The sequence below is a fragment of the Aulonocara stuartgranti genome, assembly GCF_965226115.1.
Source record: "Aulonocara stuartgranti genome assembly, chromosome: 3".
Lineage (NCBI taxonomy): Eukaryota > Metazoa > Chordata > Actinopteri > Cichliformes > Cichlidae > Aulonocara > Aulonocara stuartgranti.
Genome location: NC_138941.1, coordinates 40,520,452 through 40,541,403, shown reverse-complemented (window position 1 = coordinate 40,541,403; position 20,952 = coordinate 40,520,452). Strand labels below are relative to the sequence as shown.

The 20,952-nt window shown below is 40.7% G+C and overlaps 1 protein-coding gene across 1 annotated transcript; it reads right to left on the bottom strand.

The window, feature by feature from the left end:
* Positions 1-1,772: 1,772 nt before the first annotated feature.
* On the bottom strand, positions 1,773-18,365 carry mmp14a (matrix metallopeptidase 14a (membrane-inserted)). Its single transcript, XM_082528802.1, has 10 exons — positions 17,919-18,365; positions 8,744-8,892; positions 8,410-8,532; positions 7,923-8,230; positions 7,614-7,775; positions 6,164-6,303; positions 5,529-5,667; positions 5,248-5,398; positions 3,786-3,901; positions 1,773-3,615 (listed from the first exon to the last, which is right to left on the bottom strand). Exons 1-10 carry the CDS (start codon positions 18,000-18,002, stop codon positions 3,317-3,319), a joined length of 1,671 nt encoding a protein of 556 aa, XP_082384928.1. The 5' UTR covers positions 18,003-18,365; the 3' UTR covers positions 1,773-3,316.
* Positions 18,366-20,952: the final 2,587 nt, after the last annotated feature.

Genomic DNA, 20,952 nt, shown 5'->3' with positions numbered 1-20,952 from the left:
CTTCGGGTCCAAATCAACCAGCGGTGTAACTGTATCCAGACGGCTCCTCTGCAGCCCTCCAGCAGCTGCACCAGGCTCTCCTGCAGCAGGCTCAAACCTGGTGAAAGCCCTTTATCAATTCAAACGTGACACATGACCTTTGACACATATCTCTCTCTGTCTTTTCTCTTTTTTCCCCATCTTTGTTTTCGTGCCGCTCTGCTTATTAACCCTTTCTCCTCTGAAGGCCCAGCACTGCGCTGTTTTCTCTGCTTCTGAAGGTTGCAGAGAACACTTACTGTAGGTCGAGGTGCTCACAGCTAGAGCTTATATGGATACTTACAACAGATTTTAGATGGTTGTGCACAACGGAAATCAGACAGCTTTTTTCACTTTCTCTAAGGCTGTGCATGAAAACACAGAAACAAAAAATGACTGTTTTTGTCCCACACAAGAGCATATAATGAAACGAAACACAAAAAACCCTCCTGAATGGAAAAAAAGGAGGAGAAAACCACAGATGTTGATCTGGAGACAGCAGAAGTTGAAACTGAAGGCAGCAGGAATGATGTAACCCTCCCAAACAACCAGTTTTGTCTATAAGAAAGACAAATTTAGTAGGAGACATGGCAGTGAAATAATATGGCATCAGCTGGCACACATTTTGATTGCTGTTGTCAAACCTTGTTTACTGACGTACCTCTAAAGCCGGTCCAGATGGACAGGATGTCAAACTCCCTTTGCAAAGGGGGCCAAATAGAGTTCAGCTCGATCTTAACTATTGTCTTATAACCTATAAAAACAGAGTGGTCCCCTTTCATTCAGTGTAAAATGTAACTATGAATTTAATCAATGCCATGTTTTTAGAAAAAGAATCGCAATATCAGTAATATGTTACTGAGAGTGTCGCATTGGGCTTACGCTTTGAGTAATGCCCTTTTTTTTTTAACCAACCAATAGTAAAATAAATAAATGTTATTCAGTAAAAAACAATAAAAAACACAAGGTTCCATTTTCTGTCATTTAAGAGTTTATTTAGTTTGGTATATTATGGCAGGTCATGTGTCTCTTTGTCAGTTAAATATTCAGTATTTTCACGTTTTCCAAAGCCTTCCCGTGGGCTTGATTATACTGTGGGTGAAGCATTTTCTAGCACTGTGGTCATATGTTTGACACACCTGACTTCACCAAGCCCACCTGGTGATGCTCAGATGTGGACTTACCATCAGTGATCACATTCAGCTACCACTAAATGAAGCAGATCTCATTCATCTGGTGTGACAAGCCAACAATGTCTCTTGTTTAACTGCACTGTAGGCCTGAAATTTCAACCTCTGACGCTGATCATTTACATCTTTTCATTCATAATTTTCACCAGATACTTAAACTGTAAACTAGCATCTGCTGAGCTTATTAGTTTAACCGTACTGTTTGATAACAATTTCATCTCTTTAATGCAACAGATCATTTTTTGTCATTAACTTCCTTTATTTATATTTTGACCGTTTCTGCTACTAAATCACATCTCTGACTAACTTCACAGCTCAGTTGTCTTCAGATCCACTCAGTGCTTCAGTTTTTGACCCTACTTTACCTACAAAAGTGTCCTCTGGGTTACATTTACCTTTTACTCGAATGGCTAGTAGCTACACACTTGGCATTTACTGTAAACTTTCGTTTTTCCGATATCACTATTAAGACTGTGTATAAGTGTGGCGTGCAGAATGGGGAAATGTAGAAAAGAGTTTAATTCCACTCGATCCGATGAAATATAAACGTGAACAGGCAGGAAAAAAAGTATTTGTTCAATTTTATTGATAAAATCATCATTATAAATATAATTACCATTATCATTGTTATGAATTAAATCAATTTATCTTTAGATTTGACTGGTGTAAAAAAAAAAAAAATCAAGCACCATTCGCATTAATAAATAGAGTTGCTTGTGCCAACATCTGGGTTATTTTGGGTATTACAATAAAAAAATATCCCATATCTCACATTCACCCCCCTGATCTGAACTAATTCTTCTCACACTGGATGTAAACTGGGATTCATTTCCATCATTGTCACGTTATGCCTCTGTCCAGCAGGACTCCAAATGACAATGCGCAAAAACAAAGAAAACCAAAAGTATTCAAACTTTTCCAAGAGAACAATAATAACAATAATCATACTTATAATAACAAGAATTTCCATGAAAACAATCATAATTAAAAATTGCACCATGTTGTAGCTCTGCTCGTATTTAACATTACTGTACTTCAAAAAAAAAAAAAAGAGATAAAGCATCACATTTAAAAACATAATCTTTACCATCTGACTGCTTGCACTGAGTTTGGTTTGCAAGTTTGAGTGTAAGACAAAATCCTTCGTGTTCATGTTTCGGTTTTTAGACTCGGTGTGAAGCCTGAATTACAAACCCACGTGTGTGCATGTTTAAGCCTGCATCAATCAAAGCTAACACTGTGCACAAGAAATGTGCTTTTACATAGAGAGCCACTACATACAGTTACAGGGAGTATCGACTGCATCAAGTACCTTTCATTAACAAATAGGAACATTCACCCCCATAAACACCAATTTTAGATTTAAAAAAGCTCAGTTATTGTAAACGTTGCAAAACAGAATTAGTACTTTGTGTCATTTGTGTTAGAAAATATTGAAATCTTGGATTTATTCTCAGTGCTGTGGATGCTTTAAATCACTATTATGTACTGAGGTCATAGTTCCCTTGTAGCCTTGTTATTGGTTAAAAAAGAAAAGAAAAAACGAAACACTGATTTAAGAGGAAAATGTCATGTTGAAACTTTAAATCTCCCCCCTCAAAGTCCCAACACTGTTACCAGAGACAAATTTCGTGGTAAAAGTCAAACAGAAACACAGTTTTCAGAATTATAAGTGAGTCAGACAGCAGTTCAGGTGGAGTCGTCCAGTTAAGGGTAAGGATGGGATGAGATGGGGGACAGAGGGGAGAGGTGGGAGGTTAAGCTGCTGATGAGGATGAGTCTTTGTATATCTCCCTCCTCTGTGTGAGACTGCGGGTATTTTCTTAATCTCTCAACACACAACAGTACACGTAAATAGTTAACATACAAATATACATTTTCCTGATTTCAGTTTCAAGGGCCTTTATTGTTTTGTTTTCCCCTTTTTATGGCACTTACAAACCACCCAAAAAAACTTTAAAAAATGTCCCCCTCCTGTCTCTCATTTCTTCAGGTTTTTCTCCAGTTTCTCTCTTCTTCTTCTTCCTCTCGATTTCCATCCTCGCTCGGCCCTCGCTCCGTCTCTTTCTGTCCCTCTGCGGCAGTCTGTCAGCTACCTGCTGCTCTGTCTACACCTTGTCCAGCAGGGATCTCTTGCAGTAGAGGAGGCGTCGGGGCGTGCCGTACTTCCTGAAGAACAAAAGCGCTCCCAGGGTGATCACAACCAGCACCAGAAGGAGGACGGGGATCACCACGGCCAGGGGATTGGCCCAGCTCTCCGAATCCGACTCTTTGCGACTCTTCTTGGGGTCCTCGTTCTCGCAGCCCATCCAGTCTTTGAGCACGGACTTGGGGTAGCCGGACTCCACCTTCAAGTACTGGTTGTTAAACTTCCAGTACTTGTTGGCTTTGTAGAAATAGGTGTAAGCTGTGGAAACAGGGTCCGAAATGGTCACAGAAATTCTTTAAGTGTCAACAATGGAGCTGCAATCTAATAATTTTCATTCTTAAACTAATTCTGAGACTATTGTTGTTTCAGAAATCTAACCAGTGCATCTGAGATCTCAAAAAGAAAGCAGCAAATTAAAAAACCCTTACATCCATCTTCACTCATGATGGTTGCTTTGACGTTATCTGGTGCACCGGTCCACTTGCTGATGGGCTTCGGGTAATCTTTGTCCACTCTGCGAGTCTTCTCGTTGAAACGGTAATATCTGCAAATGACGGAAACATTAAAGACAAGAAATAAACGGCCTCGGGTGGGCACCTCGAGCAACAGAGGCAGAGCAGAGGACTCAAACTCGAAATCATATTATAGGCAGTAGTCCTACATCGGGCTTTAAAGGGTTGCTCCATCTCTTTACAAGTGGGATTTTTTAAAAAAATATGGCCTCAAGACGTGCAGATTGGTGGCCAATTAAAGGAAAAACTTGAGCCCTCGAGGCAATGACGAAACATGTGTGGTTCTTCCAGGATTTCAAAAGCCCCGTCCACGAGGCATGAATGATCACTCACTGGTTTGAGCGAAAATATGACAGTGCTGTGAATCATATGTTAACGCCTTTTAAGCATCTCGACCCAGTTAAACATGTGTGGAAGATTTTGGACTGGCATATAAAAACAGTGCTCACCATCAAACACAGGGAGTATCTTTAGAGAGGACTGTGCTCCATCCCTGCAGCAGAGTTCAGGGACTCAGAGGTCAACGCTTTGCTGTTCACACAGACGTCAGCGGCCCAACACATTACTGAGACGCTTCATGGTGACTTTTCCCCCCCTTTAATTAGCAAACTGTTTGTATTTTATCATAAAACCAATGTTAGGTCTGGAATTTGATCTTTTAAGATGTCTCGGAGCTTTGATGCAAGTCAGCCCTCACATATTTCCTCTATGTTGTTATTAAAAAACAAAACCTACTGTTACTGCTGGGGTAAAAATCAATTCTCATGCCCATCTGCAACTGTGTGTATGTTAGACAGCATGAGAGTAGCAGTGCTTATTTTTAACAAGTTCACAGATGAGCTCGCAAAGTGTTTATGCCCACAATCCTTTAACTTACATGTTTGAAACATGTTACATGTTCAACATAGATCCTTTAACTGGAATACATGTAAGTGTGTTACAAAAGCACAAGGTAAAACGTTAAATTTTACTGAAGCTGGTTAAATTACACTTCCTTGATAGCTATACATTAAGGTATATTTTCCTTAATGATTGATTATTTTAATAAATAAAACTTTGATTTGACATATTTCTGTTGGATTTTACTTAAAGTGATTCATGTTTATGAAAGCAAATCATTTTTTTAAGTGTACAAATACTGTTTTATGGGGCTTCACAGTAAAACCCATTTCATGAGGATATAACAAGAATTAAAAGTATAAAACGATTTTTAAAATCAATCTAACACCTAACATTACATGCAGATTTGAAAAGAGGTTTGGTATGATATAAAAAGTTACAAATACCTTAACAGATAAGGTTGCATATATTGTGAGAAAGGTTTCTTCTCATTTAGGAAACAAAATAAAACAAATGGGGAATAAAAAGGAAAACTCACTGAGAGTCTTTGAAGAAGTACGTCTGTCCTGTTGGCGTGTAGAAGAGAGCGGCGTCGATCTTATCTTCGGGCACACCGGCTCCCAGTTCCCTCAGGCTCTTTGGAGAGTCCTTGTCCATGGTGGACTCACTGAAAACCCAGTATCTGCTACCTGGAAGTTAAAAAGAACAAAGATTGAAAACAGACCATTTCGGTCAGATTAGAGTGTAGAACACATGCAACAGCTGCAGCGATGCAGTCATCATAAATCTGATTCTTCACTGATCCCATATGGAACCTACCCTTGAAGAAGACAAATTTTCCATCATCTCTCTCGTAAGCGGCATTGATGTTTGATGGTAGGCCTTTCCAGAAGTGGCTTATGAGCATCGGGTAGCCAGGCAGCACCTTGTGGTTGCGCAGACGCCAAAACCACTTGTCCTGAAAAGATACACGGGAACCGATCGACCCATTAAACAACCAAATCATTAATAATTAAAACTTCTGAGATTACCCAAATGTACCACTGAATGACATAAGAAATGTAGTTATGCCCTTTTGGAACATCTTCTACAGAGAAAATAACAAAGATTTACAGTTTAAAGTAAACTTTCAATCAAATATATTTAATCTCCGTAATATTCTGGATATTATAATTGAGCTATTTGTATATATAAGAGCTATTTCTTATATTGTGTAACTTTGTGATGTAGTGTATTATTTCATTTAGTTTACATAGTTACTATTATTACATTTTGTAACCTTAGGGATAAATAAAATATTCTAATTCCGATTCCTCTACAAGCTGTAGTCAAGATTCCCAATATTTCTAGCATCGATTAAAACGTTGATTTTTCAGAGTTGTGCATTTTTATCTGCTGGGTTATGTTATTGAAAACACAGCACTCTCCCAACTCAAAGAAACCGTCTTTTGTACCTTAAATACAAACTTTTCCCCTCTGAGGACAGCGATGGTGTCAAAGTGTCCATCACAGACGTCAGGGCCGTGGTCTGGCTTGTCGGGATTGGAGGGTTTAGTGGGACGAGGAGGAGGAGGAGGAGCCCCAGACTTTGATCCTATGATCAGAGAGAGAAGTGAAACATGCTTAATTTGCAGGACCGCAAAAAAAAATTAAATCTATTTTTAATTATGCTTAGAACTTCTTTTTGCTTTGCTACATATTGCAGTATTTAAAATGATGATTTATTGCACTTACTCAATATTCGTCTTAAATTTAACTAAAAAAAGAACAATGCTGACACAGTGAAAGAAGGTTTTGTTATTTAGACATATTTTTTCAAGGACATTGTTTTAATTGTTAGGTTTTACTTGTTAGCGTCGTATTGTGTAGATAATTCAGGGGGAGAGCCACGCAGTCTCGTAATCTTTGAGTTCAGGTGTTGCCAGTCCCATCGGCACAGGTGTATACAAACAGCCATATAGTCTACTTTACAAATTTTTATAAATGAATGGGTTTTTCTAAAGAGCTCAATGAATTTGAGAATGGTGCTGTAGCAGGATGCTACTTTTACAACAAGTTAGTTTGTGAAGTTTCTTCACTCCTAGATATTCCACCATCAGCTGTAAGTGGTTTTATTGCAAAGTGGAAGTTTCATGAATCACAGCAATGAATCCATAAAGTGGAAGACCACATGAAGTCACAGAACGGGCTCAGTGAAAAACACCCTGCAGACTCCATAAGTGCAGAGTTCAGGGCTCCTCTGGCATTAACATCAGCACACCAACTGTGCACTGGGAGCTTCATGGCATGATTTTTCCATGGTTCAGCAGCTCCCGTAGGTGCAACGTGTAGGCGGCCCAATTATTTGTCCATAAAGGGTAGTTTATGGATTAAGCTTGCTAGCATTAGCTAATTAAGAAGAACTCTAACTTTACATATAAATATGGTACCTTTTGCCTCTAAAAGCAGATTTTAAAAACTCCAGTTTACAAAACAGAGTGATGTCAAGATAACTGTTTACTTTTTACTTATAGGCCATGGGACCAATGGGGTTTCTTTGTAAAAAAGTGACCCAGTAGCCTCAAAGAGGGGAGTCTCATAAAGTATTAGTGTCACCAAAAAAGTTGGTTCATTAATAAATAAAGGGCAGGGATAGCTCAGTAGGTAAAGTGGTCGCCCCATGATCGGAAGGTCGGCGGTTCGAATCCACTTAACGGCTACCCTGAGGTACCCCTGAGCAAGGTACCGTCCCTACACACTGCTTCCCGGGCGCCTGCTTAGTGGGCTGCCCACTGCTTCACTGAGTGAATGGGTCAAATGCAGAGAAAAACAAGTAATTTCCCCATGGGGATCAATAAAGTATCCATTATTATTATTATTATTATTATTAAATAAATGCCTGCTTCTTCTACTAAACCAACGCACCATAAATTGCCTGGATTCCTCTGCGGTCATCATCAGGGAGCTGGAAGTTTTCGGTGTCAAACCATTGATAGAAGGGGGCCATGATGGCAGCGGGGTCGTTGGAGTGCTCTAGACCCAGAGCGTGACCAAGCTCGTGGACAGCGACCAGGAAAATATCGTTACCTTCAAAGAGAGGATCAGAATGTTGCCGAAAGCTCTGTTCAAAGTCCTGAAACTATCGTTTTCATGATTTCAAACAATCTGCAATACACAAAGTTTGTCTTGTCCTCTTCTTCTCAACCTTTCACCCACTTCTCTTCTTTCTCTTACCTCCCTGATCGACTGTCCCAGTGGTCCAAGGTTCAGCAAGGTCAAAGTGCGTGTCCCCACCAATGGCTGGACCGGGGAAGTAAGCGTGAGCTAGGAAACCGCCCTCGCCGTCAAACGGTGTGCTGTCGCCGTGGAATCCCTCTGCAAAGGAGAGCATGATGTCTGCGTACTTATCAGGTGAGCCTCTGATCTGACTGAAGGGGATCTCTCTGAAGGTGAGCGGGATGGCGCTCTCCCACACCTTGAAGGCCTTTCGAATGGCGTCGAACGTGGCGCGTTGGCCCACTTTAGGGGTATAGTTCTCTATGCTGGAGAAGCAAAGAGAAATGAATCAGCTTACATCAATAATAACAATTTGTGATTAGCATTAGTCACTGTGTTTTCTTGAGCTAGAACCCAGTACACTTCATATTTCCAGAATAAATCAGATTCTATATGCAAGTTGTAAAGTAAAACCAAATCACTGAATAGTGTGGTGAATTCTGACCTGAAGGTCACCTCAGACTTGTCCCACTTCAGACCCTGCACAGCATATCTCTTTCTCCTCAGGTTGCTCTTCAGCACTGGTCCAAACTTGTCAGGAACGCCACATCGCGGCCGTTTCATCGCCCTGGAAACACAAAGGTAACACTTTCAGTTTTAATCCAGAAAGTATGTGGACTCCTCTGAAGAACTTGTGGTTATTAAGTCTTTAATAATGGCAGTTTTAGCTTCTCACACAGCCGCTTCTATCCAAAAGTGTATAAAGAATGTGACAGTCCGCTATTCACCTGTAATAATCTGAGGCCAAGCTGTTATCTTTAATGTAAACCAGGACTCACTCTATTGTGTTGGTGTCTATGGAGCCAGTGACGGTCAGTCCGTAAAAACTCTGCATGGCGGATATCGCTTTACTGATGGTGTCTGGTGAGCGGATGGCCTGGGCTCTCACATCACCTGGAGGCAGGTAGCCATACTGCTGCAGCCAAGCCTGATGGAGAGACAGAGAGAAATAAATGTTGAATAAGACCTTTAATGCACAAATCATTTTCTGACTAGCTGGACTAAGCTAAACACTGATGCTTTACTGAAAAGAAGAACTGTCTTGTATGTATTTAGTTTTAGAAATTCAGTACTATTAACATGAGCATTTTCATTCAAAGTGGTGTAATTTTGTCATCAAGAAACACGTAACGTTTAGGTACAAATGAGACATGTCAGTTATGGAAGTTGCCCATAGTTTGCATGGAAGATATTAATTGGCAGACAACTGTAAAAAGTGTAAACTGGAAACAAAGACAATAAAAGTTGTATCTTTTCAGTGGTAAAATACTGGTACTGGTTGGCAAGTAGTTGGGAAGTGTTTGCAGACAACTCAGCAAATGTGGCAGTCACACCCAGCGGCAAAACACGTTTCCCTCGTGACCACGTGTTGCTGTGGGGGTTGGCGACTGCTAGTTTTTTGGCCTAAGTGACAGAGACCTTGATTGGTAATTTACTTTGTGATTTTTGAGTCACACAAATGCATGTTTTTCAAATTTTTTGATGAAATAAGTAACTGAAACATAAAGAAAACACAAATTGTAAAACAGACAATAAGATGGATTAACATATTTCTATAATGTAAGAAAGTTTGTGGGCACGCTGCTTTAGAAACACCAAAACATCCTTTATTACTGCAGTATTTTCATCTATGAAGAAAAGTCACACTCCCACTACGCGTAAACCTTAGAAATCTACTGATGCGTGAGTGTAGAGTAAGTGAGGAGTGTGCTCGAATAGGCATGCTCACAAAAAGGAAAACTTCAAGCTTGTAAAAAAATTTTATTTATTTGCTAAAATAATATTGTTGCTATAGGAGACTTTTATTTTCTATTGGGCATATAATTGCTGTTGAAATCTGTTTTACTTTCTCTCTGAGTTAATCAGACGGGCCAAAAACAACAGTAAAACCACCTGAAAACATCAAAAAACATCTTAGTCAACAGAAAAGAAGGGACTGGCCTCCCGTATGAGCCTGTGGGTGTTTGTCTACTTCAAGTCAATTTTCAGAGCTTGTTTGGACCTGCTTCTCTTAGTTCAGCTGTACATCACACATTATATGGCAGATAATGGGTGTGTGTGGGTGTATGAGTGGGTTTTTGTGTGCCATGCTGTCTTGCTTAACCTCCCTCTTCAGCAGCCAACACACGCTGAGGTAACTCAGCATGCTAAATTTATTGTCTTTTCTTCATGTGACTGTGACATTACCCAGTTTATGGTTTCTTTAAAGCTAACATCAAACCCTCAAATGTCCCCTTGATTTCTGCTGGACTTGTAACGGGAAACTTTGTTGTGGGGTCATAAGGAGGCATGAGAGAGGAATTGAAAGCCAAATAAAACACTGATGTCATCTTTGTCACAATGACCCATAACTCTGTCTAGACGATCGCTGCCAAATACAGCTGTCACGAGGCTGGAAAAAAAACACCTTCAGGAACATTTGGGCTCCTCAAAGCTTTAACTTTAAGATCCCTTTGCCACTGTCTGTGTCTATTGTCCTCCTCACTGTCTGCCTATCTGTGCTCTTGCCAACCGAAACCACCACTGTTTATCTTTACACACTAAAGGTCGGTCTTTTCTTTCCACTGCTGGTGGTCAAAAACTGGGCCACTGTAATGGAGAAGTTTGACAATGGGGGAAAGGGGAGAAAAGTCAGATGACACCTTCGATGGCACTCCTACTTGCGAGGAGATAAAAAAATCAAAGAGCTAATAGGTAGTAGCTGACAGTAAGTAGTTGTTTACCCATTTGTAGATAGAAGCTAAACTAAATAAAAAGCTGAGCTGAGCAACCTTTACACTGGTTTAAGGTACTTCTTGAACGCTGCCTTGAATTTAGATGTAAATGAATGTTAATAAATTAACATGGTACATAGGTTGCCTGCTCAACCAGGTGAGCTAAAGGTTCACAGCCATGTATAACACATACGATATAGTAGACAGTGGGTGTGTTTGTTTTTATGAGTAGGTTTGTGCCACAAAAGATAGATGTATTAATCCTTTTATGGCAGTAATCTGTGCTTCTTGCTTTCTAAAATCTCTGCATGACACGGAAACAGCGTCAACATCCGTCCGTCCACATTTTAGTCTATGCCATCATGGACCACAAACTATTTTGATCAGGGAAATGAGGTCAAGGTTTTAACCATGTTTGGCTATAAATAGACAGCCTAATATGCATAATTTGAGTCAACATATAAAGGTCAAAATGTCTAACAAATGGTTGAAACAGCTAGCTAAACAAATAGCTAAATTGTTAGCCAATACAGAAAGTGCTAAAACTGCTCTCAAGTACCCTGGCGCATTTAAAACTGTATGGTTAAATAAATAAAAATGCTAATAAACATACTTGACCTTATGAATAAAAAATGAATTTTAACTAAAAATAAATTGCAATTGCAAGCTAAAAATATGACAATAGAAAACAAAATTGCTAACAAGGATAAACGGTTGAAATAGCTAGCTAAAAAAAATCTGGATAAGCAGTTTAAAGTTGTCACTATACTTGGCGGATGTTGTTTTATCACTATGTTCTGTTAATACTGTGATGACAGCAAACATCACAGCTGGTGTTGATAAAAGGTTCTTAAGTCAGTTTCGTGACATTTTAAAAAGGCTGTAGCTTTACATTTGACTATCAGATACTGGAGTTGTAGCTAACTCATCATCTCCTGACTCCCTTGTTGAAGCTAAATGCATCTTCAAGTGTGTGTTTCCAATTATGTATGTGCACACACAGAGTTAAAACAAATTTTTATCCCCACCACAAATTAAGCCAGTGGAATTACCCCAAATTCTTTCGTTAGCGTCATCTAAACCTCAGATATCTTTCTTGTTCCACCATATGTCCTGGTTTTCTCTTCAAGCCTGCCTCCAGCAAGTGAAGGGCAAACCATGGATGGAAAAGGAGCAACTGGGCAACAACTGGGCCATCCACAGCCTGTGCACACACAGCTACTGTTAGTCATGTGGTGGGCAGAGAGGCCAGAGAACAAGGTTCACTTATGTTAACCCGCAGAGCGACTACTTATCCCCCTTCTCCCTATCTTTGCATATTCAGTCGGATTATTTAAACATCTAGTAAATGTATTTTATCCTCTGACTCTCTAACACTAACCAACCAAATTTACTTTCTCTGCCTCTCCACTAAATACGACTAGTGTGCCCTGTGGCTCCAGTGCGGTGAAGCGTCTGCTTCTATAAAAACACTCTCTGCTCCACTGCATGAAAGTCTCTCCCACACTGTGAGGACCTCCACTTCTCTCCTCTAGTCCCAAACTACTCCACACACCGCCACCACCTCCGGTCGGAGCGCCAGGTATCCCAGCATGTACCTCGCCTCTGTGGAACTCCCTTACAGCCACCATCAAAGCTTCTATTTATTAAGATTTGTACATGGCTGGTATTGTTGACCTGTGGGTAGCCAATTACCTGGCTACACAGCCATGTGTGGTCAAAGTACTGCTGCTGGTGGTTGGTAAACACACCTTTGAGCCCATGTAGTGACGTGTGGTCTGAACATATAATGCACAGAAACACAACTGATGCAACGTAGTGGAAAAGTTGGCAAAGCTGCACGATGTAGCTCCACTCTGTCGCTTTATCGATAATTAATCATAGATTGATTCAGTTGCCTAAAATGCAGTTCTTCCAGCTCCCATGGTGTTTTTGCTCTTCTTCTGTGTCATTTACATATCTGCTGGGCTTAGACTGATGAGGAAAACATTTCACTTTGGGGTCTGGCAGAACTGACGTGACATTTTTCACTATTTTTTTTCTCCATTAAAGAGAGAGGACAAAGTATCCCAACAAATATGGTTGTGATAAGAAGCCAAATACTGAACCGTAGACAGATGGATGTTGATGTTGTTTCTCAGTACAACAGATCAACGGGTCAGACTGTTTCTTAAAAAGAGAAAAATGCAGATCAAATGATGGCAAAGTAGGAATTAAATGCATTTGTCGTCGTCTTTAAACAACTAGAAATAATGGGGTTAGTACACAGGCAAGTAAATAAAATCAAGAACACGTTTAAGGCGCTTAGGAGTTTGTTTATCTGAAATGATTTAATGGTACAATTAGCTCAGTAAGTCTAGGCCCAAAAAAGTGAAGGTATCAGTTTGACTCATTATTCTTAATTTTTTAAAAGAAAACTTTTCCTATTTTCTATATTCCAAGTGTCCAGGTGAACTATTTTTCAACCATTACTAGATTATGACTTGGTTATTCAGCACTGAAATGTTTGCTGGGGCATTGGTGGCGTCTGGTCACAGAAGAGTTGAAGAAAAACGCAGAAAGAACAAACTGCAACGTTTAAGTTTGAATCTGGATCATTGGCTTTGGCAGATGTTCTCTCAATGATATCCTGTAATTCCAACAATCTGCAGATTAAAGATAGAATTAAAATGCTCAGCAGCAGTTTTACCCTTCACTGTAAATTAGATGGCAACGTATTAAGCTCGAAGCAAGTCCCTGAAATTGAGGAAACATACTTTTAAAGCTCATAGCTGCTTTTTCTTCTTCAAAAACTCTCGAGTGCTGTTGGGAGTGTGTTTTTGATCGTTATCCTGCTGGAATATTCTTTTTCTGCCAAGCTTGTGGAGCCTGGCAGTCACCTTTTGCACTCATGCAGCCCCGTATCCCAGCACCTTAAACTCCCTGCTCTTTATATGCACATTTCCGTATAAACAGTTTTGGCACCAACTAAAGAAGTTTTTGCTTTGATCATTGTTAAAATCAGGCTTCATTTCCTCACGTCATAAAATACACTTTTGTTCATCGAAAGGCCAGAAGTACCAGAAAAATGTCCAGACTTCTGTGAACCAAGGTATTACAGACTCATTGCCTGGACTTTCTGCAGATCAATCGGGCTTCCAGACGCCCATTTTAAAGCAGAAAAAACCCCTGATTGTGAGGACGGAGTTATCTTGGCGTCATCTTCTCAAAGGAGACTATTCATCGGGCTTCTTTTCACAATCTTTAGAAAAGTCTCACAGTTTTGTACCCAAAAGCATGCAAGGTTATTTTTCTGGGATGCAGCACACAGAGATGGACCTATGTGATATCCTTTGCAATGCCTGAGCTGTCACAGCAACTCATCCCATTCCCTTTCCATTGGAAACATCTGTGCTGAGACAGGATGCTCTTATCTTTCAGAGCTCAAACTGCAAATACTGGCACTGTGGCTATCGCCTGGTCACCACTGCTGCTTTTTTTGTTGGTCAGAAATCTTTATATTTTCCCGCTTTTTTGAAGCCAAAAATCAGATTTTTTTTTGTCATTTCTTTGTAAAGTCTTCCCCACATGGAGCCAAAATGCTGCCACGCAGACACAGCGGCACACTGAAACTCAAAGGTGCGGTAAGTTTTGCTTCTGTGATCACAGATTCTCTTACTCATTCTACTTTTAGGCCTATATTCTTCAATTTAAATACCATTACTGACAACAGGAACTTTTCCACTTATCAACACAAGATCTCTATTATGTCTGAACGTAGAGTTGCCCATCACAGGCCATGTGGGTGCACTCTCATGAGACTGGAGGTGCGCACACATACGTAAAGCCAACCACAACTTCCTCAAGATGTCATGAACTAGAGTTAAGAAAAAAATTCCAGGAGAATTTATAGTTCTTGAAGTCAAAAACAAAGCGATGAAGACACTTCCTCTTCAGAGGAAGAAGCATCATATGGGATTTTTTTTTCTATTTGTGCAATAAAAAATAGACAACAATAACAAGAAGGACAATGGTGTGAGTTTCACGGACATATTTATATTATAAACGATGCTAAATCACGCTCTTCTGTCCACTGCACTGCTGCTAAAACACTAAACGCTGCCTCTTTGACTTTTTTTGATGAAGACACATTTTTCCTGTCTTTAAAATCTCAGCAGGAATGAGCGAAGAAAACAGACTGACCAGAGCAATGAGGGCAGCAGAAGATGATTTAAAGTGCAGAGTTACTTACATTAAAGAGGGAAAGGTAAAAGCATTAAGGACAGAGAGTGGGCACAGACACAGAGAGTGAGAGGTTAGGAGTATGGTTGAATTTAAAGTTGAGGGACTGAGTCAGTTGTTCCTCTCGCCGTGTGCCAACGGAAAAAACTGAGAATTCTGCTCATGAGCGGCTGAACCTCTCATTGCTTCAATTCTTGGCGTCTCTGACCCAGTTAGCACTCACACCAGCGCCGTGCAAAGTTTTGTCTGCTTTCATGTGTCTTCCTGGTCAAACAGGTCATAAAATGCACTCACCGGAGGTTTTGGTTATGGTGAAACACTATTATACTGATGCCCGACAGCTTTATAGAAATATTTACTGAACTGTCTCTACACTCTGCACCACAGCACAGTTCTACTAAAGTTCTCTTTCTTATTTTCAGAGGGAACATATTAGACTGTTTATTGGATTTTTGTTACAACTGTAGTTAATATTTGCACTGTGTGGACAAAAGTATTGGGAGACACCTCTGAATCTTTACATTCAGGTGTATTAAATCAAACATCTAGCCACACAGTCTGCTTTTGCAATAATCTGTGGAAGAATGAATCGTTCTGAGTCCGAGTGTGGCGTTGTAACGGGACGCCACCTTTGCAACAAGTCAGCTTTTGAAACTTCTTCTCTCCAAGATATTCAACAGAGGCTGATTATCAATGAATTATTGCAAAGTGGAAGCATTTAGGAACCACAACAACTCACAGTGCGTAAAAGTCACAGGCACTCTGCTTACTCAGTAACTGCAGAGCTCCAAAGCTCCTCTGGCATTAACATCAGCACCTAGACTGTGCACCAGGAGCTTCATGGCCGAAGCTGCAGCTCCTGCAGGTGTAACGTGTAGGTGTTTAATTTAATGTAAAAATAAAGGTTTTGTTCCAAAGCATTCGTAAAATGGCTGTTTAAAAATCGTTAATATGTCAAATAGTACTGCACATCTGGCCTTCAATCAGCTGTACACCTGAGACCAAAACCAGTAAGAGTGCAGTTTCAAACTGCATCTATTTTAAGTTAAAAATAGCTTAAATTGCTAGGATCATAAGACATGCGTCTCCAGATGGCAACAGGAAATCTCCAGATTTTTTTTTTTAAAGTCAAGAATCCTGTTTAAGAGTCTGTTGTTTTCATTGCTGCCCACTTCCTCTGCTCACGGCGTCTAACTAAGCATTTTATTTAAGTCAAGAATCCATAGAGAAGGCAGAAAAAAGGGGGAGAATGAAAACAGATGGTGGAAGGAAAACTGGGTACTTCAGAAGAAGTGATTTAATTTTCAGAGCATAGGGGGAAGTCTTACTTCTCTGTTAGCCGGGCTTCTCTTTTCACTCAGCTTGGATAAATTGGGATTAGTTTGTCAGAGCGACGTTAACAAGTTGAGCAACACTGATAAACCACAAAATTCCCGTAAACTCAGTATGAGTTACTCCGCCCACCCTCCCCAAAAAAAGGATCTTCAGCCACTTCAAGTAAACACTGATGTCACTCACTTGTTATTTTGTCTTTGCTGCTCTGGTTTTTCCACACTTGTTATTTTGTCTTTTGCATCTCATATCTTTCCAGCAGCAGTTTATTCTACTTTCTCCACACAGATGAGTCTCCTGTTTGATCACAGGTTTCATATACAGATCTTAGGTGATGTAATCCTCAACCTATAATTAAAACTTATCCTTCTTCTCCATCAGGGCTGACTGTTGTGTCTGACAGTAAAACTGTGTGCACAGCCTCCATCGCCAGACGTGACAGCCGCAATTCACCCGATCGTGTTTCTTTTTGCACTGAGGGTTATTGATACATCGCTACGTTGGTGTTTTCTAGCTGTGAGAGGCGACGCTGAAGTACACAGCCGTGTTTTCTCACTTTGTTTACAGACATTCATCACCGTGTTCGCCACGGGACAGCAGCCTGCGGCGTCCTATAAACTGTCTGACTTTGAGTTATCCACCTTGTCTGGCTTGACTCACACGCCAGCAACTTGTGGTCAGTGACTAAGGTCCTCCTTCGTGCTTCTCGTCTCCGCACAGAGCTGCAAAACACTCTCGTAAATTGAAATTACTTCTTTTGCACAATTGGGATGACTCAAATTTCACATTAAAATCTTTAAATGGTGCATCCTGTCCGTTATAGGAAGTGGATGGTAGACTGCAGCGTGCCTGAATGTCACGGGACATTGCACCATAAATGGTCACATAAATGTACTTTTGACCGATGATGTTATGGTAAACTGGAACTTTTAGTAGGTATGTTGTGCATAAATGGACTGAGACTACAACCACCCACGGTGCTTGAACTCAATTATTTTGGAGATCCGATGGCAGAATAAGTTCTTCAGAAGAAAGCTGCACTCTTCCTTAGTATTTCCAGGCTGCTGACACCTCTGTGCATCATGTCCGGCCTCACCAGCTTCCCATCTGTGCTGCCTGTGCAGGCAAATGAAAACCATTAACCCCCTCCCCCTTAGTACCACCACAGTACCCCCCCCCCCCCCCCCCCACTTTTTTTTTCTCAGAACAAAGCAGCTCAGCTGAGATTTCCACACTGTACACAGCCACTGCACGGCTGGGTCTCTGCCACTTACTGCTGAAAACTTTTGACTCATGGCTTCTTTCCCCCTGGATGGAAAAATAAAGGTTGGGAAGTTCTTGGAAAAAAATGTCAGGCTGTTTGAAGAGGAGAAAATAAACATGAACTGGCGGCTTTTAGTGAAAAAAAAAAACAACTAAAAATTATAAAGTTATAGGGAGTAAAGGTCATTGGAGTGTCACAGTAATAGATTACTATACAGTTATTAGTAATACGTGCTTTAAGTACATGGAAACCTCAACTCTTCAAAAAAGTCAGCAAACACAGACAGAGTTTCACGAGTACTGTGGGAGGAAAACACACCTGAAAATGCAGACACGCTGCAGCTCGTATTGCACATGCAGAAATGAACGTGTAGCCTCTATAAATGTGCACTGCATAAAGTAAATGCACCTCCAATTCACTTACCTCGGCTTTTAGTACGTCTGCGATGACAGAGGTAAGACCGAAGCAGCAGAGACCGCAGGCCAGGGCGAGGACCCGGAGTATCATTGTGATATCTGGAGATTATCTCGGAGATTTCAGGAAGCTTTCACTCTACACAAATCCGTCCTGATTAGGGAGGACAAAAAAAAACTCCAAAACAAAATCGACTGATGCTACTCCGCGTTGTAAAACGTGGCACAAAAACTTTGTCGTATCCGCATGGACACTTTCAGGGCAGTCAGCAACTTTTACGCACAGAAACGATCGCAGCAGAGTCGGAGCCGAAACAACAACAAAAAGCAAAAAGCTGAAAAGGGAAAGAGAGATGCTGCAACCTAAAGCCTCGCAGTCTGACTCCCTTTCCCCTATAGCAGGACTACCTGTGGCGTGTGTGGACGTGGAGAGAGCGAGCAACAGAGAAGGGAAGGGGGGGGGGGCTCATTTTCTTCAAGGTCCTCCTCCAGTAAAAAAACGTCACGCTTCGCTAGGAAGTTCAATTACTACACTACTACACTTTTATTTATTTATTTGTAACTAAGGGAGTGATTACGAAAATAAAAGCTCCATAACTGAAAACACTGAGGTCGCACTCCTGATGCTTTTTCAGTATCAGTATGAAGCAGAAATGTTAATTTCTGTATTTGGAAGCTGAAGATTTGGGCACCGGCTGAAGTTAACATGTGCAGAAATGTCTGTCAGTGTCCCGAGTGAACACAAGGACAGCATGACGGTCTGGGTTTAAGGAGAAGAGTTAGGCCACGTTTCACGTTGTGTTTAAATGCGCATGCCTCACCCATTAACATTTAGCTGATTAAGATTTCCACCTAAAAGTCCCTGCAAGTTCAAAACAGGTAAAAAACAAAAAAAGGCTACACATGCAATGATTTTAAGGTCTCCTTTACATTTAGACTGTTACTGAGTGTGACTGAAGGCAAGATAGTCAGGCAACATTTCCTTCAGATAAGTTAGAAGGACTGGGAGCAAGACTTTTTTTTCTCCCTCTCATAACTTGCATAGTTTCCAAACATTTTGAGGAGAGAGAAAAAAAAGTCTTAATATTGGACCTCCTCCTTTTTTCTTTGTGCTCCTCTGTGCCAGACAAGAGGAGAAAATGCTGTGCTTCTACTCACTGAGAGTGGGCTTGTGTGCTGTGGGGTTTTAGTTTCACAGCAGTGGTTGTATGATCTCATAATTCACAATACTTAAAAAGACTGTTTAAAACAAAATTGCCAGTTTATGATTTTGTTGAGCGTGATGAATGCATGTGTCCTGTATGTTGTTTGGGGCCCTGTGTCCTCATTAAATCTCCAGCTGTGGGTGAAAGTGTGCAAAACAATGTTTCGAACTTGATGCAAGAAAATTTTAAACTAGCTCAGTGCTGTGAATGAAGTTGTCAAGCTTATGCTCTACGCATAAACTGTTATGCTTTAGAGAAGATTGGAAATCACTGCAGCCGTGCAACAGCAGAGTTAAAAGTTAAAAAGTTAAAATAGAGTGAAGTGAGTCAGTTGAGTGGAGTGAAGAAAAAGAACAGGACTCTGAGGGATTAAAGACAGTGTGTTTATTTTCAGTGAAGCAAATAACAAGACTGACAATAGAAGGAAAGTAAGTTGGTGGGTCCAGGACTCTAGTGCGAACAAGCCCACAGATGAATCCATCAGAGGAAAACTCTCAGTAACTCACGCAGACACAGCTGGGATCCCTGTGCAGAAATGAGATACAGGTGAGGAGAAGACAAAAACCAGAGCGTGTGAAAAGTACTGAAGAAGGGAAGAAGGAGCCAACTTCACTTCACTGTTTCCAGTTCAACTATCAGGCATCGACTGAAAGATCTCCTCAGTCTTAAATAGCAGACAGCTCTTACCGATAAGTGAGTTCATTATCTCCAGGTATGCTGGAAAGGCAGGAGAAAGTAACCCCCCCTGCAAGAGAAGGTGTGTTTAACTCCCACACACACACACACACACACACACACACACACACACACACACACACACACACACGTACACGTGCACGCACACACGCACGCACGCACGCACGCACAAGTTAACCATGTGAGGTCTAAACCATCATTGGTGACAACCCTGACACGAGCTCCTAACCAGACTGTTTTTTTGGGGGAAAGTAAATATTCCGATTTCTGTTTTCTTCACTGTCTGTTTGCCAGATCTTGGGACAACAACTTAAATAAACAAAATGACATGTTATGATTGCTCATGGTCACTCCTGATGATGACTTAGACCTCACAGGCCTAAAATCTAACATCTGCAGGGAGACACGTCATTCGGGTTTTCTTTGATCGGATATGATTTGGCACAAATGGACTTCATTTGTGCCAAATCATATTTTCATTTCTATTCACCATAAACACCACAGACTTCTACAACTCTGCCGAATGCTTTCTAAAAAAGTTTTCTGATAACTCAGCAGTTGTTGGCCTCATCACTGATGGGGACTGCAGTTAGTACAGAAAACAGACCGAGGACTTTGTTGACTAGCACCAACAGAACCTCTTCCAGATCAATAATGGGAAAACCAAGGAGCTGGTGGTGGACTTCTACAGCTGCAGATATCTTCCACATACACCAGCAAACATCCAGAGAATGGACATTGAGATCTTGGACTGATATACATATCTGGGTTTTCACCTGACTGATAAACTGGACTGGACTAACAACTCAAAGGTCATCTACAGGAAAGGTCAGAGCAGGCAGTATCTGCTATGGAGAACGAGGTCTTCTGGAGTGCAGGGATGAGATCTTATCTCATCTTATTTTATCTTATCTTATCTTATCTTATCTTATCTTATCTTATCTTATCTTATCTTATCTTAATTACTCAATCAATCAACTTTCTTTCTCCTTTCATTTAAATTCAGTTGTGAAGTACGCTTCCACTGGACATAAGACTCGTGGACAGACTCATGTTGATACCTTTAAAAAGGAACTTAAGACCCACTTGTTCAGGCTTGCCTTTATTTAGTTTTATCTATTCATCCTATTTTAATAATTGTAC